Source organism: Tachysurus vachellii, chromosome 16, assembly GCF_030014155.1.
Source record: "Tachysurus vachellii isolate PV-2020 chromosome 16, HZAU_Pvac_v1, whole genome shotgun sequence".
NCBI lineage: Eukaryota > Metazoa > Chordata > Actinopteri > Siluriformes > Bagridae > Tachysurus > Tachysurus vachellii.
Window position 1 is genome coordinate 12,833,115 of NC_083475.1, and position 27,660 is coordinate 12,860,774.

General features: G+C 38.1%; 2 protein-coding genes across 5 annotated transcripts; one reads left to right on the forward strand and one right to left on the reverse strand.

Moving 5' to 3' along the window:
* Positions 1–211: 211 nt before the first annotated feature.
* Positions 212–8,070, reverse strand: gnsa (glucosamine (N-acetyl)-6-sulfatase a). The gene is made up of 14 exons (XM_060889791.1): positions 7,655–8,070; positions 7,505–7,564; positions 7,071–7,277; positions 6,452–6,517; positions 5,824–5,922; positions 5,521–5,688; positions 4,978–5,060; positions 4,771–4,889; positions 4,575–4,678; positions 4,358–4,459; positions 4,153–4,263; positions 2,979–3,089; positions 2,367–2,527; positions 212–1,389 (listed from the first exon to the last, which is right to left on the reverse strand). Exons 1-14 carry the CDS (start codon positions 7,814–7,816, stop codon positions 1,314–1,316), a joined length of 1,629 nt encoding a protein of 542 aa, XP_060745774.1. The 5' UTR covers positions 7,817–8,070; the 3' UTR covers positions 212–1,313.
* Positions 8,071–8,770: 700 nt separating this feature from the next.
* On the forward strand, positions 8,771–26,829 carry tbc1d30 (TBC1 domain family, member 30). Of its 4 annotated transcripts, XM_060889626.1 has the most exons (14): positions 8,772–9,550; positions 12,574–12,738; positions 18,243–18,304; positions 18,455–18,520; positions 19,149–19,274; positions 19,960–20,145; positions 20,644–20,812; positions 21,105–21,273; positions 21,432–21,537; positions 22,252–22,358; positions 22,697–22,836; positions 23,935–24,141; positions 24,694–24,759; positions 25,094–26,829. In XM_060889626.1, exons 1-14 carry the CDS (start codon positions 9,070–9,072, stop codon positions 26,005–26,007), a joined length of 2,964 nt encoding a protein of 987 aa, XP_060745609.1. In that variant the 5' UTR covers positions 8,772–9,069; the 3' UTR covers positions 26,008–26,829. The 4 variants fall into 4 exon arrangements, with proteins under 4 accessions (XP_060745610.1, XP_060745609.1, XP_060745611.1 ...); XM_060889627.1 differs by lacking the exon at positions 24,694–24,759 and having other exon boundaries at positions 8,771–9,550; XM_060889628.1 differs by lacking the exons at positions 8,772–9,550; positions 12,574–12,738 and adding an exon at positions 15,585–16,037.
* Positions 26,830–27,660: the final 831 nt, after the last annotated feature.

The following is a 27,660-nucleotide window of genomic DNA, read 5'->3' on the forward strand; positions in this document are numbered from 1 at the left end:
TTCTACCGCTTATCCGGGGCCGGATTTTCTTTGTATTTTGTATAAAACTCATTTTTTTGACACAGATGTGATTCTACCGACTTTCAGAGCCTTCTGACCTTCTCACACTATTCATCTGCGTGTTCTCTAAACAAACATCGAGTCATATAAACCACATAAAAGGTCAACAAAGCCGGGAAAAAGAGCATTAAAAGAAGGAAAACAAACAGAACAATGTCATAATAGTTTATTGATCAAACTCAGAAAAAAAACAACATACACCAACTACAGGAAAATTACACAAAGAAATGATGTGCAAAATAAACAAACTACAGTATATCACAGATCAGAAAGTGCCTCAGTAAAATAAAGTCACATACTGACTTAAGTGAAGAGCAGTTATTTTATAGATCATATACAGCAACAAAACACCAAATTGTTAGTAATATCTGAAACCAGGTCAGGATGTTGGTGTAAAATTTCTATATAAACATATTTGATAATCTAACATGTAGCAGTACAAAGAGGAAACTGTTCCCTTATTAGTGAAGCTGAGCTAGCAGACAGTGTGACACGGTGCCTTGTATCCATTTATACACCCTCATATAGTAAAATACTATTTCTTGCACTAAAAAGGACAATTCACATTAAATAGTTAATGACGTAACTGGAGTACAGTAAACCCTTTGGCTGTGAATCTTGTGAATTTGAGCTCCGACACACCCATGAGCAGTAATTGTGAAAATTGATGATTTTGTATATTTTAATAAAAAATCAGTAGTCACTGGTGAGAATTAGGCACATTGCTGTGTGAAACAGAATACATTCATTTATTCAAACTTTGGTTTTGACCACCTACAGCACTAAAACGTCCAAACAAGGTTATCAAAACATGTTATTGTGGCAGAATTTAAGGCCTACAACTTGTATATTTTTTAAGATATAGAACATAAGATCTCTGGTGCCAAAGAGAAAAAAAACAAAACAAAAATAAACTATGTATTTTATGTACAGACAAAAAAACCCACAGCCAATGTGTCATCCCTGCTATACTAGTCTAATCTAAACCACTTAGGGTTAGGTTGTTAATCTCAAGATGCAAAAATGATATAAATATGTAATCTGAACAATGCTTAATACTGAACGTAGGCATCCTATTAAAAACTACAGAAAAGGGTGACTGTAACAGGGTAGCATCCCTGTTCCTAGAAAACCTCATGACCTTATTCTTTACACCAAGTGTGGAAGAGAAAGCCACGATTCTCAAAGGGAATCTCAGGGGAGAAAAAGGCAGCAGGATTTCAGCAGGGTTTTCAAATACTTGCTTTCTTTCTTTACTTTAGCACCTGCCGGAGTCGGCTTCCATGAGGCCGTAGACTGTTGATTATCATCTGAGGATCAAATTTAAACCTAGAAAAGATTAACAATGAGGCACAATTTCACTACATAAGGCAGAGACAATTACATACAAAATACGAAACAAAAACACAGGACAGAACTGTCCCTCATCTACAGGCCATGCAAGTTTATTGAATGGTTTATAAGGAGTATGAAATTGATGTAATCTGTACCATCACAGGGTTTTTGCAGGAAGAATTTGCACCGACCTGTTAGACGGTCCACCACTGTCTAAAGAATATCATCTTTTAGAAGAACAGTCAGTACCCGAGACTTGTAAAATCTATGCCAAGGTGTAATGAAGCTGTTCTGGTCATTACAAAGACACTTTATCTTGGTTTTCACTTTAAAATGTCACTCATTTTTAGATGTCATGTTATTGGCATCATATGTAAGATAGAACAGGTTGAAGCCTATTTTTCAAGCTCACAATTCAGTTTAATCAGTTCAGTATAAAGAAGCCCTTTAGGCGTGATTCTTTCATGACAGAAGGAAGTCAATCAATTATGCATCTCCAATATAATAGCACAACCCTACAAACCAGGTAGATTTGAAAGCGATCAATTTCATGACTAGAGATGTAATCTTTAATATTTATATTAATATTTAATTATAATATATAAATTATATTTTCTCTATTTGCCCTCACCTTATGTTTATAATCAGGCATACAGAGCTGGCTATTGAGAAGAATGCATAAACTTGAACCAACAATTATTTTAAAAGAGCCAAATGAACCAACTTATAAATCTTGTCACTTTTTGTTAATCTTTCTGAAAGGCCATTGGTTTAAAAGCAACTGAGTATCTGAGACTGTCCTGACTTTCCTAATTAATACTTTAATTAGTAATGAATAATAACTTCAGTGGTTGTCATATGATCTTAACTGGTTTCATGACATCAGGAGTGTGAATCTCACACACATTAATTTTGTTAATTTGTCACCACTGAGAAAAAACAATGAAGGTTGAATGAGGTTTAACACAAACCGTGAATCGTAGACCCCAGGTGTTCTGCACGACTGTCCTGAACATGACTGCAGCATCATCAGTCGATGATTCATTTTCTCCAGAACCTCCTGATCGATGCTTTTGGCAATGTTCTTAAGTTGGAAGGGGTCTGCTGTCAGGTTATACACTTCTACAAAAACCTACATGTCAGAAAGACAGACAATTTCAAAAAAAGACGTCAAAAATGAAGACAATTTTTAAAATTGTACACTCCTGTAAAATGTACTTTAAGCACATAACACATCACTGCAGTTATTACCAATATTAACAACATTTACAGAAATAGACAAAGATTTAGCTGTATTTAGGAGACTAAATTATATTTAGAGACTGTGTGTGTGTGCGTATATACATATAATACAAATAAATAGAATATAACAATGAATTAAGATCTTTTCTGTAACAGAAATAGTTTTTTATAAGGGATTTCTGAAATTCTGTTATAAAAAATGTTTGTTAATACACATAAATCATGTTTATATTAATTTCTGGGTTATAAAATAAAAGTAACCAGAATCTGTAACATAGTAATATTGTGAATATTTTTTTCTTTCATTTGAAGTCTGTTTATTTATTTTCGTTTTAGTTTACCTCATTATCATCAAACTCACAGTACTGCAGGTTGCTAGTCTGGGAGACGGTACGAACGCAAGCGTATGTGTTGTTGTAAGCATCTTCACAAACACAGTCAGGAAAACATTCCTAAAGAAAGAAGATACAGTATTGTAATTGACACACAGACAGGCAGACAGGCAGAGACACGCACACAGACAGACAGAGACGCACAGACAGGCAGGCAGACAGACAGACAGAGACACACAGACAGACAGGCAGACAGACAGACAGAGACACGCACACAGACAGACAGAGACACACAGACAGGCAGACAGACAGACAGAGACACGCACACAGACAGGCAGACAGACAGACAGGCAGACAGACAGAGACAGACAGACAGGCAGACAGACAGAGACAGGCAGACAGACAGACACGCACACAGACAGGCAGACAGACAGGCAGAGACAGGCAGACAGACAGGCAGAGACAGGCAGACAGACAGGCAGAGACAGGCACACAGACAGGCAGAGACAGGCACACAGACAGGCAGAGACACGCACACAGACAGGCAGAGACACGCACACAGACAGGCAGAGACACGCACACAGACAGGCAGAGACACGCACACAGACAGGCAGAGACACGCACACAGACAGGCAGAGACACGCACACAGACAGGCAGAGACACGCACACAGACAGGCAGAGACACGCACACAGACAGGCAGAGACACGCACACAGACAGGCAGAGACACGCACACAGACAGGCAGAGACACGCACACAGACAGGCAGAGACACGCACACAGACAGGCAGAGACACGCACACAGACAGGCAGAGACACGCACACAGACAGGCAGAGACACGCACACAGACACACACAGACACACACAGACACACACAGACACACACAGACACACACAGACACACACAGACACACACAGACACACACACAGACACACACAGACACACACAGACACACACAGACACACACAGACACACACAGACACACACAGACACACACAGACACACACAGACACACACAGACACACAGTCTGATTATTGGACTGAAAGCATCAAACAGGCAAGCTAAAAGGTTTTAGGTCTTGTCAAGCGATAACTCTTAAATCTGTTATTTGTTCAAACTTGTGTACATTTTGTGACTTTTTTCTGACATACAGACAGACACACACAGACAGACTTCCTTACTGAGACACCTGGGCCCAGGCTGGGACAGGCTGGATCTGAGACATTGTGTCCTTCTCCCTCATACTCCACCAGAAAGTCAGACCTCCATGTTGTGCTGTTCTCCTTACCAATCTGATACACATTCAAAAAAAAAAAAGAGTTTTTTCCCCTCACGGTTTGACAAAATGTAAGACCATGGAAGTGGTAAAACCTTGCTGCCACTTACCATAACATGTAGAAAGGACATCCCATCCATCTGGGTCTTATTTACCTCATACCCTGCCATGTCCAGGATCGTTGGGCCCAAATCTATATTAGCTACAAGTAACTAGCGTGTAAAAAAAAAAAAAAAAAAAAAAAAAAGGAAAAAAGGCATGACATGAAAGTACATGTTCACTTGAGTGAAATAATTTGCTGTGCTTCCTATACACTGTGTGGCTTACCGGGCTGGTCTGGTTGGGCTTGATGTCTGGTCCTCGTACTAGCAGAGGAACTCTGATGTCAAACTCATAAAGCTGACGCTTGTCCATGGGAAGAGAAAACTGGCCTGAGAGAGAGAGAAAAAAACTCAACATTACAGAAGAAGAACAAATATGAATAACAGAGTCAAAGATATTCAAGATTTTAATTTGGATGTACCAGTGTGATAGCCATTGTCAGAAGTGAAAAAGATGTACGTGTTCTCCAGCTCTCCTTGAGCTTCCAGTTTCTTCACCACCTTCTCCACCAGGTCATCTACAGACAAAAGAGTGCGCCACCTAGTGGCATGCACCATAAGAAAGTATTTAAAAATCCAAAAAGAGAGACACACTTAGATAAAGATTAAATACAATATCCAATAAATACCGTTTTTTGTAAGCATTGTCCAGGAATTCCACAGAGGTGTTTGACATTGGAGTCTTTGCCTGTCGAATTAGCCAGTGTTTATCCTAGAAGAAGAAGGGAGAAAAAAAAAAAGAATGTTAAACATATTCATAAGAAGAAAAAACCTCCAAGCAAAGCATTTATCATCAGGTTTGCATACTTGAATGTATGTCTGTAGCTAAATTGGGAACTGCAATTTGAACCTCACTTTTTATAATAATAATGTCAATAAATGTATTTGTATTTATATACCATTAAGACAAGACCATTAAATAACATGCACGTTTACCTTTATAACTACTAACATTTTTTGCCCCGGACATTCATGTTATAACCCTACCAGATGTCATACACTAAACTTCAAATCTAGTCTGGAGAACAAGAGGTTAATGACTGAATTTCTTCATTTCTGAATTACTTTCTGTTTTTCATTTGTAGTCTTACTTCAGTATATACGCTCATTGTATTATAAACATTACTATAGCAGATGCAGATTCTACATATATACAGTACCATACAATTTACCTTGCTGTGGGTATTAAAACTGGGATCTCTTGGGGCTTTGACCTCGGAAAAGTGGCTCTCATATTGTGGAGCAGCTGTCCAGGGAGAATGAGGAGCTGGTGTAGACACCATCATGAAAAATGGCCTGTAGTTAGACTTGTACTGAAGAAAGTCTAGTGATATGTTGGCCTAAGATAGTGAAAGGGGTTAGAACTCCATTATTAAGGTGAATTGACACCAAACATACAGGCAAGCATCACGTAAGCAACCGCACATTTATTTATTAATGAAACAAGGATGTGTTTATGGTAAAGTAACACTTACCAGAACGTCAGTAAGATAGTCCTCAGTATAATTCTGTCCATGCCTCTGTGCTTTACCATTTACTGATAATGTATAATTGTAATATTTTGAGTTTCTCTCCTGTGAAAAATCAGCAGAGTTAAATCGCCTTAGATGTAAAGACAAGTCTTAATGTAAAGCACAAGATTGAGATTCCACACTAGTTACAAAATAGCTGAACACAGATTTCACATCTTGTCAATATTGGGCGGATTCACAGACAAAAATTTTCACAGATATAGGAAGCTGAAACCATGAGAGGCTAATCATCCAGACAACAGAAACACTACATCTCTCTTAAATCTGTTTACACACAAAACAGACAGTTTCAGTAACGTACGACATTTCTTTCTACAATAACAATCATTTCTCAGGGCTAAAAACAAACATTAAACAGCTAACCTAACAGCTAGTTCTGCTTTTACTAAAAGTAAACTTTGGTATTCAAAGCTCATAGATGAGAGATTTGCAAGCAGAGATCAATCCTGCTGAGAGTGTAACATTTTAGCAGATTAGTATTTGAGCTATACTCAAAGTTGTGAAGACAAATTTTGTGTGTTTTGGTATAAAACATGTATGATGCATTGTGGGAACATTTGCATTTACTTACCAGTGCAAACCAGTGGTCCCAGCCTGGGGGAATATGCTCCACTCCACCAGACTGTTTGTTTCCATACTTTAGAACATACAGACACTGGGTTACAGAGTGACTTTACCTCAGTTTACTCATAACTCTAAAGAGGTATATAGATTGTTGTATCTCTATGGAATGTATACATTATATACACATACTGTGCATATTAATATACAACAAAAACATTAAGAACAAAAGGAGTGTTGTTATAGCATATATATGGGTGGTCTGGTGCCAGTAACTCACTATACACCACATCCTAAAAGTGGTTTATTCCTCTTTAGCTAAAGCACAGAGTTGGACACTGCTTCTTAAAAATGCTACATAAATGTATTCTTAAAAAGTGAATCCTGCAACATCAACAATGACAAGTTTATTAACATATAACATGGATAAAAACAAGCTCCGGTCGGTAATTCCACACTGACAAAGTGCTCCATTAAATTTACCAGAGAAAATGACCAGTTGCCCAGACATACCTAATTATGCATTAACTCATTGTATATACTTATATAGGATTGCTGGTCTCAGTGTCAGCAAAACTTCATGGATGACACACAATGGCAAAGAAAACAGTTACAAATAGGAAGGTCACCTCGTTCATGTACTTCCCAGCGAAGAACGTTTGGTAGTAGAGATGTTTCTGCAGTAAGACAGGGAAAGTATAAGGCTCCTGGCTCTTCTGCCAGGCGAGACTGCTGCAGTTTCCTTCCAAAGTATTGTTGATCACACGGTGGTTGTGTGGGTATTTGCCTGTAAGGATGCTGGCTCTGCTGGGACAGCACAAGGGACTGGCAACAAACTAATGAAAGCAGATCAGAGGTGGTTTTATAAGCAAGGGAATAAAATGTTGCAGTTTAAATTTCATATGCTGTTGATCCCCCCCAGTAATACAATGCTTTTGTGCTTTTTTTTTTTTAACAGTCATGCACTATTCGGACAGATTAATCTGACTATAGGCTGCACAGCTGAGACCAATCATGAATAGTACTGATTTTTTGCAAGCATTCAGTCAACATTCATACATACAGTGTTTGTAAAGGTTATTCCTGCATCCCCAATTAACTTCCTTGTTTTGTTTAATGGAATCTGTAAACATAAAAAGAAAAAACAGGTTGTCTGAAGCTCCAAAAAGCTTTTCAGGTGGACATTAGTGAAGGATAACAGCTAAAAACTTACCATTCCGCCGATGGAAATGTCCAAATCATCTGTGAGGATCAACACAATGTTTGGTCTTTGGTAGGTTTTGGTCATCACTGCCATGCTGCTCCACAGCACACAGACCCAAATAAAAGTCCAATGTAATGTTGTGTGGAAACATAATCGAATATTCGAGGCCATGTTTGCTGCCAATTTATAAAAACACACAAAACTATTCACAAAAACACTTTATTGCATTAAAAAAAAGGTAAAACCGCGTTAAGAAAACTGTTCCACTGCTTTAAAAACCCTTTAGCTTGTACTGCATCTCAACTGGCTTCCTATTCCCTATAAAGTACACTAGTTAGATGTTAGAATAAATAATTACTGTATTGCACTAAATAAACAAGGTGAAGCTGTTCACGCGCTCTTCAGCTGTTTCCCTGTATCACAGTCACGTGCTTTTAAGAACCGGAAACTCCGGTCAGCTGATGTGCCTGATTTGTGCTGCGTGTTTGTCTTTAACCCACCCCTTTTACGGTGTTGCGCAATGTGACACGTTATGATTGGTCAGTTCCAAACGTCCGTCAAAGTATTCTTATAATTTAATGGTCACTATGTTAAAAGCAATAGAAACAAAAATCACACTTGCTGGAAAAAAAAACTAGGAAACATTGTATTCATTGGATTGCTATGATAAAAATAAACACAAAATACTCCAGAAGATTTTAGATGTAGTTAATAAAATAGAGAGTTAATGTATTTTACAAACAATTTGTCAAAATAAGGCACATAGGCAAATCATTGAGAATAAAGGGATCTAGTTGACAAAAAGAAATTTGGGAATCCCAAATTTAATCTGTATATAATAATCAGACATGAGACACCAGATACCTAAAACAACCATTTATTTCCTATATATACTTGCTAGGTTATTTTAGTCTTTAGTCTGTTATTTTAATTATTTACTTTTATTTATTTCACAGAGTTTGAAATAAAGCATCCATTTTTCTCCAACCCTAATCAAATGCATTTCATTGCACCAGCTGTAGTCCAAACCTGGTGCTAAATAATTTATCCAAATTCTTTTTGGACATTTGGATACTACCCTACTTTTATCATATATACCTCCGGGAACATAGGAAAAGTTCATACGTGTCTGTCGCCATGTGCGTTTTTGTACTTTAGTGTTGCGCACCTGCTGCTGAGAAAAGTTTGTTAATAGGCTGGACTACACTACACTGACTTGTAGTAGTGCGGCAATCCACTTTTCAGGAAGGAAACCTGAGCTCTGGAAAGATATCACACAGCCTTGAGCTCTGGGAACGGCGTAACACCCGGAACTCCGGTTCCTTCTCCCAGGTTTATTACAATAACACCAACGTTTACGCACGTGTTTGCATTTCATACGTTTGAACTGGAGAGAAATAAACTTTCTGAACGCTGACTAAAAAATGTCAAGCGTTAAAGTTCCTGAGTTTGGCCTGAGAGAAGTGGACATATGCGACGGGGAACTAGAGTCTGATGAAGAAAGCGCCGGATTCCATGATGTGCGTTCACATCATCTACTACAGGAACCTTCAGAGTGCGCTAACGGAGCCTTAACGACTTTGTCACCCAAAGGGGGTCTGGTTTCTGACGAAGCAGTCAAGGCTGTGCGCCTGGAGCCACTGTGTAATGAAGTCTGGACACGGTCTGAAGAAGACGATGGTAGGTTCTTGTGTCGGTCATCCATCGTGGACTGTCTCCTGGTGGAGCTTTATGACACGTACAGCAGCGGGAAGGGCCTCAGGAGTGCGGACAGTTTAGACAGCTCGACTGAGGCCTCAGGATCAGACGCGTTTCTGGGTAGAAGCAACACGGCATCCAGCTTTCTGCAGGAACTACAAGAAAAACACACCAAGAGACACCAGAGGAATTATCTCTCCCAAAAAGGTCTGTTTTTGTGTTTTGTCTATCACAAATGAAAATGACGCAGGAGAGCATATTCATTTCAGTTCTTTTTTAAGGTTCGTTTTGGAACCCTTTCAATCCACGTAGCAAACTGACACCTGACCTTTTTGTGTGTGACTTTATAAGCCAGTGTTTGTAATGCTGTGTCCACGGTGGCTCAACCTTAACTAAGGAGAACCTTTCATAAAAACCTTGTCATCTTGTGCCAACATTGTCCCAATGGGCTGCTTTTATTAACGACTCTACTGTATCTACTACAGACCCAGGTCATAAACTAACAATTGGTCAGGGTTGGTTGCCAAAATTGGCAATAGGTAATTATGTCCATTGGACCCAAACAGGCATAAAACCATGTTTAAACCAAACATTTGGCCTAATGTCAGTTTGCTAAATGGACCTGTGCTGTAGGCTTCAGTGCAGAATGGGACAAAACCTTAAGGTTTTATGATACAAACTATATATTTATTTCAAGATCAAGGATTTTTGGCCATGTTTGCTAGTGTATGCAACATTGACTTAGTTGTTGAGCTCTCATTTTAAGATTGACCCAGTTTGAGTGACACCTCTAACCCCACTACAAAGCTGAACTGATATATTTTACCACCTGGCTATGTGTACTTTCCAGGTTTTGAAATGGAAAACCACATACCCTTGTGGTTCTTGGGGAGGCTAACTTTTCTCGTTTTCTAATTATTTTTCTTGAAATCTGTTTTGAAAGTGAGGTTCTAGAATATAGGTTTCTACACAGAACTTCCCCAGAGAGACAAAGCAAACGGGCCATTAGGGAGCTAAATCAGAGCCTTTTAGGAACCTTCAACTATCAAAAAACCCTCAAGGATTTTTTTTTTTCTAAACGGCTTCAGACCAGAATGGCTTACTTTGAAAGAAATTCATATTGTACACTAAATGACCAAAAGTATCTGAATACTTGACCATCATACCCATTTGTGTGCTTATTGAACATTTTGGTGCATAACAGTGGGTGCAATCAGTGTTTTGATTCGTATCAAACATCTTGAGTGGGGTTGAGATCAGGACTGTAGGAACCCTTTTAGAAATTACAGATTGTTAAACATTCAGCTCCTGAGGTAACACTTTTCCAGAAATTGTAGTATAGTCCTACTGTTTAAGGAACAAGTCTATAGGTGCAGATGTATAGGTGCAGATCTAGAGCTAGTCACTTTATTTATTCAGTCATAATTACTCAAACTAAGCACTTTTGAAACCCACTTAAAATGTCATGTATTGTGAATTGCAGTCTTTATTGAGATTACTTAATTATGGGGTGCTACCAAGATATAAGTTTAAAATAAGTACCTTTTAAATGTGTTTTTTTTTGTTTACTCATACAGTCATGGCACAAATCTGGCACAAATTTAAAGTATTTCTCACAGAAAAGTATTGCAATTACACATGTTTTACTATACAAATGTTTATTTCCTTTGTGTGTATTGAAACAACACAAAAAAACAGAGGAAAAAGCAAATTTGACATAATTTCACACAAAACTCAAAAAATAGGTGGGACAAAATTATTGGCACCCTTTCAAATTGTGGATAAATAAGTTTGTTTCAAGCTTGTGATGCTACTTTAAACTCACCTGAGGCAAGTAACAGGTGTGGGCAATATAAAAATCACACCTGAAAGCAGATAAAAAGGAGAGAATATTACTCAGTCTTTGCATTGTGTGTCTGTGTGTGCCACACTAAACATGGAGAACAGAAAGAGGAGAATAAAACTGTCTGAGGACTTGGGAACCAAAATTGTGGAAAAATATCAGCAATCTCAAGGTTAAGAGATCTAGATGTTCCTTTGTCCACATTGTGCAACATGATCAAGAAGTTTGAAACACATGGCACTGTAGCTAATCTCCCTAGACGTGGACAGAAGAGAAAAAATTATGAAAGGATGCAACACAGGATAGTCCGGATGGTGAAAGAAATTCAACCTGTTCTGCAGGCTCAGGTGCATCAGTGTCAGTGCGAACACTCCGTCGACATTTGAATGAAATGAAATGTTATGGCAGGAGACCCAGGAGGACCCCATTGCTGACACAGAGACACCAAGATAGAGCTTTTTGGTAAAGCACATAATTCTACAGTTTACCAAAAACAGAATGAAAAGAACACAGAACCTACAGTCAAATATGGTGGAGGTTCAAAGATGTTTTGGGGGTGTTTTGGTGCCTCTGGCACTGGGCACCTTGACTGTGTGCAAGGCATCATGAAATCTGAGGATTACATGGGATTTTGGGTTGCAATGTAGGGCCCAGTGTCAGAAAGCTGGGTTTGGGTCTGAGATCATGGGTCTTCCAGCAGGACAATGACCTCAAACATACTTCAGAAAGCACCCATAAATAGATGGCAAAAAAAGTGCTGGAGAGTTCTGAAGTTGCCAGCAAGAGTCAAGATCTAAATCCCATTAAACACCTGTGGAGAGATATTAAAATTGCTGTTGGGAAAAGGCACCCTTCCAATATGAGAGACTTGGAGCAGTTTGCAAAGGATGAGTGGTCGAAAATTCCAGGTGAGAGGTGCAAGAAGCTTATTGATGGTTATAGGAAGCGATTGATTTCAGTTATTTTTTCCAAAGGGTGTGCAACCAAATATTAAGTTAAGGGTGCCAATTTTGTCTGGCCCACTTAAAGTTTTGTTTGAAATTATGTCAAATTTGCTTTTTCCTCTGTTTTTTTGTGTTGTTCTAATACACACAAAGGAAATAAACATTTGTATAGTAAAACGTGTAATTGCAATACTTTTCTGTGATAAATACTTCATTTTCTTGAAACATTTCAGGGGTGTCAACACTTTTGGCCATGACTGTATATAAGATTTTTAGTTTCAAATAGGTCTTAATTTGACATACAGTAAACAAGCTACTTTGTATAATCTTTGTTTTATTTACCCAATAATGAAAATATTCTCTGTCATGTCGGACTTGAATGAACCATTGTTTGTAGTTTTGAACCCTCATTTGACCTGAATGTGTGTGCTGTCTCTTTTCAGATCCAGAGGAGCTGAAGTGGATGATTCAGGAGGTGAATTATCGTATCGGAATTCAGTCAGCTAAACTGGTACGGCAACTGAAAAGGAAGGACCGACTACATCACAAGCAGCAGAAGAAATGTGACATTGTCACAGCCTGCCTGCAAGCTGTCTCCCCAAAAAGAAGTAATTCATATTCATTATTTACTAATTGTTTTGTCCTTTAAGCAGAGCCTCATATTGCATTTAGGCAGAGTTTTCAGCACACACTTCAGCCTCAGTCAACATGCTAATACTGATCTTAGATGTCATTTTATCAGTGCAATTATGATTATAATCCTTTATTTAAAAAAGGTTACAAAGCTGTATGCATGCACAAAAAAGATATACTACATATTTATTCTCGGATATTCTACTTTATAGGGATAACCAAGATCAGAGATAAGCCACAAATCAGATTGTAAGTCATTTAAAAAAAAAAAAAAAAAGGCCCAATGCGTAAATGTAAACATAAAAAATATACATGCAGTGCAATCTAGGAAGCACAGCAGTATTACTCTGCTAATATGTTGTATGTTCCAGTTGAATATCTGCTAAGCACTGTACACATTGCTTTCTGTTACTCATATGATGTGTCTCAGTCCTGGTCCTGGAGTATCCTCGACCTGCACATGATAGGTGTTCCCAGACATGTTTTTAACGCAAAATACGCTTTGCAGTTTAGCCACATTTTCTTTCTTGAAACAGTTCCTCTGAATTGCAGGTGTGCCAGTTTATTAATAATGTAAGTAAAGGCTATGAGTACTTATTAATTGAACACCAGTTCTAGTCTGTAATGGAAGGATTTAATCTGAAATGGAAATCTTTCCACAGCATTGATATGCAGGCAAAAATTATTTTTGCTTCTAAGCCTCATTTTAAAATAGAGGAATTAGACTTTTCTCTAATTAATAATTACACTTTTCTCATAATTAATAGGGCTGGGTTATAATTAAACATGTGAGCTCACCTATATTATTAATAATATTGAAGGCAAGTGTCCTATCAATGACTTATGAGTCCACATTTTGCAAAGCTTAGTTTGATAATTGAATATTAAAAAATGGTTTCTTCGTGTGTGTGTATATATAGTACATATCATTTGAGACAGATTGAGTTCTATTTACCTTCACTGGATATGCCTTCATAGAGGCTGAAACTGACACATTGCAGCACTGGAGTCAGGGTTAAAACAAGTGACACCCTCATGGCCAGAGCCCAGTGTCTGTGTGGTGGTCAGGATCATCCTAAAGAGAGTATGTGGCAAAAAAAGAAGAGAGAGACATCCTTTCATGTCTTACCATGGACCATAGGAAGAATTGTCCCAATGTCCTGATCACACAGTTCTCAATATATACAACCTATAATGAACATTTCTCAAATTAAGTGAGTGAAGTTTATGCTTATGCTCACTTTTAGTTCTTCATATAGACATTAGCTAGGAAGTTGGAAATTGTTCCTCTCTGCAGCAACTTCTACAGTCTCCTCACCTTTACGCTACTGTATAATGAAAATGCATAATAATGCAATAGGCAACTGAGGTTTGAGGTGGGAGGCATTTTCTCAGTCAGTGTGAAACAATGGTTCTCAGATTTTTCCCAGTTAGAAGATGAGTGTGTCCCAGCAGCCAGGCAGTCTAACTCAATGTAAACTCTCCACACCTTAGATTCAATAAGTGGCTGAAGGAAAGCTAAATTAAAGGAAGGAAAGGTAAAATCACATTAAATATGTAAATAATGAAATATTTGTTCTAATTAATTTTGAATCTTGTGAACGGATAAAGTGAATAGTAAATTGTTTGATGGCTTTACAAAGAGCTGTGGTCTGATCATGTTCAGACATATAAAAGTCCAGTTTTGGAGAATTGTTAATGCTAAGATGTTTACTTGATTTGTTGTTTTTTTTTTTTTCTTCACATGCAGCATGAGAACCAAAAAGGTATAGTAAAGCTGTGCATTATTAATGAATGTGTTTGCTTTTTTATCTCTGTCTAAATAACAGGTTGAAATAATTTATCCTTTTTGCCTGTTTATATAAAATGTGTAAAGAATAAAACCTTATGGTGTGCTACCAAGTCAATTCAAATCTAATAAAAGAATGTCCTTCATAATGGCAGAAAAGCATGACCCACACATCATAAGAGAAGAGTTTATGTGGTGATGCATGACTTGTTGGAATGTGCAATTTGTGTGACTGTTGAGGATGTACGTCACACATTGACAACTCTGTGTATGCATTATTTTATTATAGTGTTTGCACTTTCAGTAGTATGTTGGTGCAGAGAATTGAGTTGATTACTCACAGCTCCAGGGTCCCTGGCTTAAGCTTCAAGTTCTATGTGACTTTTCTATCTATGCTATCTCAATGTACATCTGTGTTTCCTTTGGGTTCCTTGGTTTCTAAATCTCCCCTAAGTGTGAAAGAGTGTGTGAATGTGTTTGCATTGTGCCCTGTGCTGGCCTTTGTCCCATTCCTATGTTAGTGCCTAGTGTTCCTGAGATATGCTACAGATCCTTGTGACTCTGGAAAAGATAAAGCACTTGTTAACCTTTCTGCTTATCTAATACAGGATTTTTATACTGGAATTATTAGGACTACATTATCCCATGCTCTATTTGTAAAAAATAAATAAATAATAAATTCTGTTCTATATCCAAATTAAGGTTATAGCTGACTGAATAGCTTTTAATAACATTTTGGTTTGCTTCACTGCACAGTGTTGATTTCAACACCAAAAAATATTTGTCCAGCTATACTTATAGATATTGGTTAAATACAAATGTAAGTTTTTGCTTTGTTTCCTGCTAATGTACATATCTGCTGTGTATGCCTACCTTTTTGTGTATCGTCTCCTCTTGTCACTGCGCTATTTTTATCCCCATTCCGCCTCCTCCCATGCGTCGTGTATGTGAACGCGCACCACAGCCCAAGCGCGTTCACATACACGATGCACCTTGCTCTCAAATCATCACCGCGCGGCCTTCTTTAGAAAACCAAACCCACGCATTCTGCATTTTCGGCGTATTTCCCGACCCTTAAATTCAGATGGATGTTATTAATGATGGAGGATAAGGGATGAAGGTTTGAATGAACAGCCCAGGGACGCACTCCATGGGATGAGACGTCACCGGATGGATTGATTATCTCGACATATTCCATTACACAGTGGCCGCGTGAACATATTCATGTTCATATGAGAAACGAAAGACATCCAAAGGGCGGAACAGTGCGCGGGCCAAACGTTGGGTGTGTTTTCACTTAGTGACCAACGTCTCCTCTGCAAATGAAGCAAGACAGGTTGGTGGCCTCTAAAAGGTCCAGGGTTTGTTTAAAACGGCAGCAGCAGAACTCGGCCAGCGGAGTCGGAGGCATCATCAGTAATGTGCTCAAGAAACGCAACGGCATTTCCCGCAGCGCCCCGCGCCTCCTGTGCACGCTCGAGCCAGGTCACGCATCCCTCATCTCTCATTAACATGCTTGTGATATTATTATCGTAGTTGTTTACCCGTGTTAGGGTTATATATATATATATATATATATATATACATACATACACACACACACACACACACACACACACACACACACACACACACACACACACACACACACACACAGTATAGTGTTAATTGAGCTTAAAAATATTTCTGGCAACTTTTTAGGATGCTAGGCCTGGATGTTGGTCCACGGTTTGCCTTACTTCTGTGCTTAACATCGTGATTCCTCATTAATGAAGCAACACACAAAAATGGATTAGTTGTAAACACAAAACAAAATGTTTTTATCTCGGTAATAAAATGTGAAGGCTCATGCTGTTAGAAAAATCAATAGCTGACATGCCTTATCACACCGAAGTTGAATATTATGCAATAACATTGACACAAAATGTTTTATTCCTCTTACACCACAGCAATTTGCCAACAGCTGCAATAATTAACGACACGTCTTATTAAAGCCGTTGTTGCCAGTGATTATTCTTGCGAAATGTCTGCACGACAAACTTCCTGTTACAGGTGCAGAAGTAGTTTGTGTTGTTGAAATGTTGTGCGTTCATCGATTATCTTTGTAAAGCAGGACGAATTGGTGGTCTCATGTTAACGTCTTTTATATTGGTTTGCGGTTGTGCTCATTACTCGTGGTATCCCGTTAACCTGTATTATGTTTTTACATGTCCACATTGGACGTGTAAAACACATCTCGTATACTCTGTAGCTGATTTCTTTCCACCGGGGGAAGTGGGAGTGTTCAGAGAAGATAATGCTACAGTAATCCCTCTGTAACTAGGACTGAGGACAGACAGGTGGTCGAAATATAAATAAATGGTCGCTGTTTGGTGGTGTTTATGCCGTAACAGAAGAACATGGCGGAGAAAGGAGAAGGTTTGTGCTACAAATGGAAAGCTTTTAATACAAAGAATCCTCTTGTCATTAGGACAGTAGGTGTAGAGTGTAGTTTTGTGCTGTTTTTTCCCCCTTACTATAATACCTTGGCTGCTTATGTGTTGATAACGACGTTCATTAGTGGGCATATGAGGCCCTTCGATATCAGTAAAAAAAAAATTAAAGGATGTAACTTGAAATATGTTTATTAAATCATGAACCTGGGACTGGTTTTGTATCTAAATAAGGTAGATTATAATATTAGCACCACAGCGACCCGGACAGCACCTTTTACTAACGCCACTTCCGGGTTTCCTGTAGCTTTAGCATTGTTTTGTAAATTGTCTCGCTAAAGCTGCAGCTACTGCTTAAGTAGGGATATTTGTTTTTGCATATTGTAAGTAGGGATATTTGTTTTTGCATATTGTAAGTAGGGATGTTTGTTTTTGCATATTGTAAGTAGGGATGTTTGTTTTTGCATATTGTAAGTAGGGATATTTGTTTTTGCATATTGTAATTGCATACTATTTAGTATGTATGCAGCTGTGATGTGTCTGTATGATTTATTGTACATTAGTGATTTTTTTAAACTAAAGCCTACATCACTGTCCAAAACCTTATTACCGTTTGCTATCTCTCGATTCTGTCTGTGAGATTACATTGGTGAAGTGAATTTGCAGTTTTAAATAAAATGTTGCTTATTGTGATAATTGTAAGGACATCAAAAATCGCATCAAATGTCAAAATTTGACATTTTGTTTTATCAGCATTAACTTGAATGAAAATGTAGAATGATCTTAGAAATATTAAATGTAATTTCTTATTTAATATAATTAATGCCCCATTTTTGCTTAAATGACAGCGTGCATTCAACCTGACACAAACTCTACGTGTTGTATAAAATCCGATGATCTGTGATCAAATCGTTCGGTGTATCATCTGAAAATTCGCTTTGAGTGGAAGAGAAAATACTCCGAAAACTTTGTACTAAGTAATTAACATGGTCAATATTTTAGAAACAACTCTTCTTATAAAGAGGTGTACAGAGATTTTTATGAATTTCTTTGCAGTGCATTCAGGAGGTATTTTGTTCATTAACTAGAATATGGCTGTTCAGTCTACTGGATCAAATTGAAAGTAGTGTGCTGTTGTTTCTTGGCTATTGTCACTCCATAAGACAACTTAAATGTTCTTTTGTGGATGTTCCCCCTTCCCCTGCTATCTTAAATATACTTTCAATTTAACCCTATTGTTATTTTTGTTTTATTACAGGGGTGGATACCAGGTTGAAATTTACTCTAGAGCCATCTCTTGGAAAGAATGGCTTTCAACAGGTGAGTCAGTTAAGTCTTTTCTGTGTTGTTTTCTGCCCCTGTATATTTTGTTTTGACAGAGACTACACAAAGGTTTGAGATTGTCTTATAATGTATTTAATATTTTGCATATTATTTGACACTTAATGTTCAGTATTCTGTGTTTGGTAGTGGTATGATGCCCTCAAAGCAGTGGCTAGGCTCCCAACTGGAATACCCAAAGATTGGAGGAAGAGGGTATGTCTACATCTCTTGATCTTTGCATGTGCAGTGCATTTGTCAGTAAACTGGGCCATTTTTCCTCTGATGAGCAGACTGTATTTGAGATTAACTGTATTTAAAGTAATTTTGTAGCAGGACATTAACCAAAAACATACAACTAAAACATACATGCCACCCTGAACCCATTACTGTCCGTAGTGAAAAGTTGTTTTGAATTTGCATTGTCATGTATTAGTTTTTTATTGCCAGAAACCTGCATAGGATATCATGTATACAACAAACATGAATGAGTTTTTGTGATACAGATTAGGTTGAAGAAACAAAAGTATTTCTATGGTCAGCATTGCACTGTTAGAATCAACAGAGAAAATACTCACTGTAAGTCTTCGCTGCCATCTAGTGTATAATAACAAACAGTTTTAGCAATTAATATGTTGATCCAATTATACATCTTTAAAAGCATGTATAAGAACAATTCACTCTCAAGGCTGGCATTTCTTCACTTTAACTTACAGATCCATGCCACCAGTAATGTTCACAGATACATCACCCACAGACCGCACTGTTTAACAGACACACATTCCATTTAATCAATAATACTTTTCATTGATGTAAATATCTGTCCTGTTTTTTTTTCTTTAAGGTATGGCTAACATTAGCTGATCAGTACATCCACAGCATTTCCATCGACTGGGAGAAGACCATAAGATTTGCATTTAACGACCGTAGCAATCCAGACGATGACTCTCTGGGAATCCAGATAGTGAAAGTAATGATGTGTATATATATATATATATATATACACCAGGTGCTGTTTCATGACTATGTTGCTGTTTCTTCACATTGACTACATTTGCAAGGCAGCTGTTCAGCTCTCATGCTTATGTACTGTATGGTATTATTTGCAGGTGAAAATGTGTTTTAAATGTGACGTGATACATTTGTTAAGGCAGTCATTTCTAGCTTCCAGAGTGCAGTAAAATGAGACAATGGTAACTGTCTGACATTCAGATAGAGACACACAAACACATCTAAAATGTGCAGGCAGATGTTCTTTGTTAGAGATATTGAATTGTAGAAAGTGTAATCTCTGTGATCAAATGCCCAGCAGTATGTTTGCTCTGTGTAGCCCATCAGCTCTAAGTGCATAATGGAACAAAGGCACGGTTTGTGCTCTCCTTCCCACCTCTGCCTGCAAATATTCAATGAATCATCATATGCTTGTAGTTAACAATAGTTCAAAATCCATGCTCGTTTTTTCTCTGCCTTATTTTTTAAATTTTTTTATTTTTTTTAAACTTGCTTATATATATTATTTTATTTAGCTATATTTTCCACTATTGCATGTGATGTAAATACACCCATGTGTCTTAACAGCTACAGTGCATGTGCAAAAGTATTCCCATGTGCTCTGGGATGTGTTAATTAATGTGTGTTTACACTCTCTCCTGCAGGACCTGCACAGAACAGGCTGCAGTTCTTATTGTGGCCAGGAGGCTGAGCAGGACCGCGTGGTACTGAAGCGAGTGCTGCTGGCTTATGCCCGCTGGAACAAGACTGTAGGTTACTGCCAGGGATTCAACGTGCTGGCTGCCCTTATCCTCGAGGTCACAGAGGGCAACGAAGGCGATGCGTTGAAGGTTTGCATTAATGTCTCTGAGTGATTGGCATAATAATTCCTTTTTATTGTTATACACCAAATGAAGTCTTCGTTATGACACCGACTTATTGACTACTAAAAGATTGCTTCAAATTCCCAAATGGGTGTTACTCAGCCTTACTTAGTAGAAAGTTTTGTGTTTATTATACATTAAAATGTGAATTCATGTCATGGTGCTGTTGCTTTTTAATGTGAACGCATGAGTTTGTTGGTTGCAGTAATAGTTATGATCAGATCCAAAAAGTAAGGGTGCCAATACTTATACAATAAATCTTGGTAAAATGTTGATTGTGGTGTGATTGCTTTAAAAATACCTGAAAAGTAGAAGCTGTTTAAAACGTTTTAGGACATTAAACTTCAAAAACGGTTTGTTTTTAATATTTTTGTGGTGCTCGTGCTTTATTTTAGGTATTAAAAAGGACAACCATGGCCCTAAATCTGACATGATTATAATGATATTCATTCTATGCTCTTTCAGGTGATGATTTATTTAATTGATAAGGTGCTTCCTGAGAGCTACTTTGCCAACAACTTGCGTGCTTTGTCTGTGGACATGGCTGTATTCAGGGATCTGCTCAGGCTTAAGCTTCCAGAGCTCTCGCAACACCTTCACCACTTACAGAAAGTAGCCAATCGGACAGGAGGAGGTGAGGAACACCAACAAACTTCTTCACGTATTGTAGATTTACTATCCCTAACAATAAGTTAATCATTTTGTTGTTTAAAATAGTTGTGAAAAAATGTGGTGCCATGAGGGAATAAATCATTTTAGCAGGACATAAAAACAGTTCTTTGTCTGTAAACAAGTGTTAATAATCAGGAACTGGCATTGAGGAACAACTGCACTGAAACCGAGAGTACAATTCTGTGTATGTGCAGAATTGTGCAGAGTTGGTTTCTCTTTGCCTTATGCTTATCATGTACACTGTGTTGTTGCAGGAAGCTATGAGCCTCCACTCACCAATGTGTTTACCATGCAATGGTTTCTCACCATGTTTGCCACCTGCCTTCCTCACCACACCGTGCTGAAGATCTGGGACTCAGTTTTCTTTGAGGGATCAGAAGTGCTGCTGCGTGTTGCCATAGCCATTTGGGCTAAACTGGCAGAGTGAGTCAACCAGAGGAGTTTTTCATTATTTTAAATCCCCATAGAGTTGTGACACTCCTGGATTAAACATGAATAGTCAGGGTCTTATGGTCCAAGTACAAGTGTACATCACAGTCTTTTCTTTGTCACAGTGTGATGTATCTCTCTCTGTCTTTCAGGAGGATTGAAGAGTGCCAGACTGCAGATGAGTTCTACAGCACTATGGGCTGTCTGACTCAAGAGATGCTGGAGGACAACTTAATTGACTCCAATGAACTCATGCAGGTGAGAGTGCCATGAAGACTAGTGCTCAATCACACGTAGACATTTACTTTGCAGGTACATTAGAAAGATACATTTATACATACAGTTGACATACCTGTACTGGAAAACAGTTCTAAATGTGAGTGTGAGCTGTGAGATTAGCTGGCAGTAATTCATGTTTGCATATTGATATTTTATAATAGTACATACAAAAAATGAAAATGAACTATATGCTGGAATGTATACAATATTCCAGATTAACGCCTCAAAAAGACGCAAAATTACTTTCAATTTGCAGAGAATGAGCTCCATTTTTATAGTAATACTGTATTTTACAAAGTAAAACATTGAAAACTAAAATAAATAACGCCACGAGGCAGTAGGGATATTCTACCATTCATTCATCATTAGTATCCTACTGATGGCATTGTTAATAATGGAAGGCTAAATTATTACATTTGGAACCCTCACACTTTTGTATTGCTATCAGGTGAGCTAAGGCTTAATTTGGTGGAGCTGAGCTTCCTCTTACTACCATGTAATTTTAGCACTTTGTATAAGCATCTGCCAATCTGATACATGCAAAATAGGAAAAATGTGTGTGATTACAGTCTTTGTTAGAGGAGCATTTAGCTATATGTGAGAGAAACAACTGGTTGAGTCACAGCTCTATTGGTGATAATGGTATATGTGGCAGTCTGGGAGAACATGTGTGTGTCTCTCTTTCTCAAACAGACGGTATACTCCATGGCCACTTTTCCTTTTCCCCAGCTGGCTGAGCTAAGGGAGAAGTACACTTACAATATCACTCCATTTCCTGCTGCAGTCAAGTCCGTTGGCAGGTGTGTAACTTTAGAAAGCCTACTAAGATTACACAATGCTGCTCTGTAAATGAGTTAGTGTTCTCAGTAAGAGGATTGTATTTTGCACTTTCATGTTCAAATGATGGTGTGAGTATATGATATACCTGGCTTGCACATACATATATATGCCTCCTGCGGAATATAGATAAATACGTTTATATGCATAGCAATAAAATTTGTTGAAGGTTAAAAGAGGCAACCAGCAAGACCAAACTGTGTCAGTAATATGTCAGTAATATCCTAGCATTCTGTTCTTCCAGTAAATTCCTGTCATGCTGAATAAATTTCATACTGAGTTATAATTTACTTTATTGTAGCCAGGGGCTTCATGGATGGGAAAGTGATGATGATGGTGAGATGGATGATGAGGATTCTATAGTTACTGCTCTGGGATGCCTGGGACCATTAGGAGGGCTCCTGGCTCCTGAGATTCAGAGATACCAAAAGCATCTAAAAGGTAAAACAGCAACATTACTGGTTGGAGCATTTTTTGTTTTCTTCCAATTCACCACACTTTGCATTTTACTCTTCTCTGCTGCATTTATAACTAACACTGTTCCTACAGTACTGGAAATGTCAAAGGGTGCAGTATTCCAGTTATTGCTACTGAACTAATATGGAATGCAATTGAAAATGGGTTGGTTTTGTGCTTCATCCATATATGCTGTGACAGTCTTTTCATAAAATGATGCTACATGAATACATTCTTCAGATCCTTAATTCAAAGGTGTTATTAGCTTAAAGTAAGTAATTGTAATCACTAGCTGAAGAAAACAAATGACCAGTGACCCCACTACACAGCAAAACTTTAAACAGTTATTGCAATTATTAAGTGAAAAAAAGGTTGATTGTTTAAGTATTGGTGTCATTTAAAAAAAAAAAAAGATTGCTGTATCCATAGTCGTGCTTGATCATTTGCATTTATTTCTGGCAATGAGACAGAGTACAAAACCGCTAAGTACGGACTGAGAAAAGCCATTACAGGGTAGAGAGAGAAGCTGGATAGTTTGTACTCTAATGCTGATCTAATTTGCTGCATCTCACTGCATACTGTTAATTTTAATTGCCATTTCTTTCATTATCCACAGTTGCATTCAATTTGCACATTGTTAATGTTACTACTGCTGCTATTAAAATCTACAGTGGTATTAAATTTTTACACATACAGTATGTCATTGTTATATGTTACACACAACATTGTTTTGCACATAAATTTTATATATATTTTTATATATAGAATTTTACTTTTTTGTACTTGTTGGGCATTCACTGTGGACAGCAAAGAAATAATTTCTTTGTTCTGGGAAACTTGTTTCCTTACTGTGTGTATGTCAATACACACTTAAAATCTTTTAAAAAATCTTAAAATTATGAAGACAAACTAAGTTTTTAGGCAAATAAAATTGGGTAATTATCATATATGAAACGAATACAGTGTTATGTGGAGACTTTTGTGTTTAGATTTATTCATTTGCAGCATATATAGAATTATTTAGTGTTTGTTGATGTCTGAAAATGTGACTAACTTATGTGTCCATCTCTGTCCTCCTTCCAGACCAGCGAGGGGAACAGAGCTCTCCCTGCAGCAGTATGGCTGAGCTGAGCCCCGGGGCGGTGGGTACTGGCCGGGCAGAGCACCATGCCACCATCAACAGCATGATGATGGAACGCATGAGCACAGACATCAGAGCACTCACTAAGCAGTACTACCGCATCAAGAGACGGCAGCAGCAGCAAGCGAATCTGCTTTACATTCACACAGGTAGCTATATAAACCACACTGCAAACAGGATCTTGAAGTAAGATTCATTCAAGCTTTAATTTTAGGCATGGAGTCAAGTGACAGTAATGTTTGAACATGCCTATAATACTACTACTACTACTAATAATAATTTATACAATATAATAAATATTGACTGCATGTTATCTATGTATTTTCATTGTATAAATTTCATATCTGGATTTGAATCCAACCGTTTTGATACAGATTGTATGATCACAGAGAAAAGACAAGCAGTACAAAATCGATTAAAATATGTAGGCTGTTGTTAACTTGAGATCATTAATCAAATTATAATCAAAGGTTAAATTAAAGGTTCTAGGACACCTTCTTCTAACCCAAAGTTAAAAGGAAACTGGTTTTGAAAACACATAGATATGCAGTTTTACTACTTCAGTGAGATTTGTTATAAAAATTTTAGTCAGGATTGTTACTTTACACCATGTATTTGAGTTTCTAGCCCATCTAGTCTAGAGAAAGACAGACACAATGACCAGCTCCTTTACAGGACGTTTCATCATATGTTGTTCCCAGGACTGCCAGTGGAAGCTGAACCTGTTACTCCTCATAAGTCTAGTAAAGAGGCGAGCCTTGACAGTGGTACTGACTACATACTTTTGTATTGGGATTATTCTGGTTAAGGGCTGCTACAGTAATTTATATGTCATGCAGTGCTGGGATTGAGGTTGATGAAAGGTGTTTTAAAATGAGGGCAATCTGTTTGCTTAATCTGGGTGTTTTGTGGCTTGGTGCTTACTTATTTCATTCTTAGGTTACCTTTTAACAAATGAATTGCTACTGCTTTATTTGCTGTAATTTATTTTCTATTAATCAACCAATTATATGAAACCTCTGGATTTTAATGAGCTGTATTGATTTGGCCAGCGGGACTGTTATACTGTTTGTCATTAAGGTATACTTTGATTTGTTGTAGATAAATGTCCAGCCACTGGCATCTTTGCCTCCCAAATACACTCTTCACCTGTGGTCAATCATCTTCTATTGGGAAAGAAGGCCTTAGCTGCTCAGCATCCTTGCAGAAATGGTATAGCCCATGGGCCAGGGCCATTTCCGAGAGCCCAGTCCACCCCGACCCAGGATCACAGTCTTCAGTCCCCATGGCGTGCCCATGTTTGTGCTCATCGCAGGAACCTGGCTCGGGCCCGGGCCCAGTTGGGCTTTGATGACTCTGAGGAGATAGAGGATACGACCAGTCCTGAGCACAAAACAAAGAGAGAAGAGGGAAAAGAGAAGATGAAGGAAGAGGAAGCTCAAGGGAAGGAGAGGAAAGACAGCAGTGAAAACCAGGAGAGAATAGATGTGCCATTGCAGGAGCCAGTGCAAGGGATTATTGAGCAGGGAGACTCCAAGCTCCAGCTTCAGAATGCTGGGTACAGTGAGGAGATAAAAGAGATGGAACAGCAACTATCCACTCTAGACCTGGATTCGTCAGCACAAGCTCCTTCAGAGTTGAACGATCCAGAATCCCCTTCTCCTCCCCCAGAGCCAGAGTTGGGAAATAATCTACAGCCACAACCCAAACCAAATGCACAGCCATACATCTCATCACTGGCATGCTCCACCCGCCATGACTCTTCCAGCTCAGAAAGCACAGCTTGCTCTTTCATGCAGAGCTCCTCTGTAGCCTCTACCCCAGAGAGTCTTCCCAAACCACAGCAGATCTTCTCACCTTTCCCCTGTGTCAAAGCACCCCGCAAATCCATGGCTGCCCGCAACCTAGGCCTCTATGCCCCCACCTCCAGAACCCCCAATGTGCAGTTCCCACATATGAGCAAAACCTTGAACCAAATGGCTGCTGGCATTGCTGTGTCCACCAGACGGCGATGATTAGCAGCTTTACTTATTCTTCACCTGAGCTCTGAAACGGAGCCTTTCAAATATACAGAAGGCTTGCTTTTTCAGCATGCATAGAAGGTATAGCAGTATACAGCACAAAAGCCACTGAGATATTGTACACAGTAGATGTATAGATAAAAATGAAAATTTCCAAGCTAGTCAAGATTATCTTGAATGTGTTGAACATTTTTTTTCAAGATTTTTTTATACTACTCAAAAAGAGCCAAACAGTTAGTCTTTTCTAGCGGTCAGAATTACTGGAGAATGTAAAGAAGCCTTTGCATATTTATGCTGCATGTCTTACCGATGGCTTTTGCCATAAATGTATTGGATATGTACAGTATATGGATATATTGGTCACAAAGCTACATATACTGTATATATACACACACACACACACACACACACAAATATATCCTATTTATTGGCTGGCAAATGCTGTATACTGTATATCATTATAACACTCCCTCATTTCAAACATACAGCTTGGTTTACTTATCATATTCTTTCTGCCATATTTCCTCACAGAGTGTAATGCAATTTGCCTCCTGTTATGTATCATTTGTCTGTCACTTTATTAGTTGGTTTGTGCTGTCAAGTTTAGGACATTTCAATTTCCTAACCATAAACAGAAATAGCTGTATCTTTACTCTTTATTTCATAGCTTATACTTTAAAGATTTTGAAATGAACAAAGTTAATATATTGGATGTAATAAATTTAAATGAATGACTCATGTTATATTTACATTTGATGCTTGAGTTATTTCAGTAAACAAGATTGCACCAATAAAAAATCTACATGTATAATAAAAGACATGGGAGTTCAGTTGTACCTTTTGTTTCTGGTCAGAATATAATAAAACGGTTACTGTGGAAACACTGCCACTTCCAGGGTCCCCATTCGATCCTGAGCTCAGGTTACTGCCTGTATGGCTAATAAATTAAAGTTGCATGTGCATATTGGCTTAATCTGGGGTTCTCTGGTTTCCTCCCACATCTCTAAAACATGCCAAGAGCTAAATTCACTTGAGGTGTGAATGAGTGTGTGAATGTGTGTGCATAGTGCTTTCGGTTTTGGCTGGCATCCCATCTGGGGTGTATTCCCACCTCACACCTGTTCTTTCTGGGATAGGATGCAGAGCTACTTGAACAGAAAAATATGGTGATTCAACAACAAATTATCAAACAGTAAACACTGCCAGTGTCACTGCGGTGCTTGTGTTTAGAGAATAATCCATGATGAGTGTTGTCTTTATTATTCCTAGGCTGTTGTTAGATTTTAACAGCCACACACTCCCATCTGATTCTACACAAATACATTTTGTTTCCGAGAATTGCTGTGGAATCACAATTACAGGCACACACTATTCTCAGAGCAAAGTATTACTATGGTCAATACACCATGGGAGGGCGCTGCTGTCATAATAACAAGATATTTATGTTCCAGGATTGCACGTAAAACCAAACCCTTCCAGTGAATTTCAAAACCTGGTAATGATTATCAAGGTAAATCCCTGTCAAGACAAAACATTACAAATATTCCTATGTATTGCAGTGTTTTTATTTATTAGAGCTTTATCTCTCTTTATTTTTCTAACTGTTTGAGCCAGTGGTTGAAGCTCTTTTTCACCTTCATTCTAGGT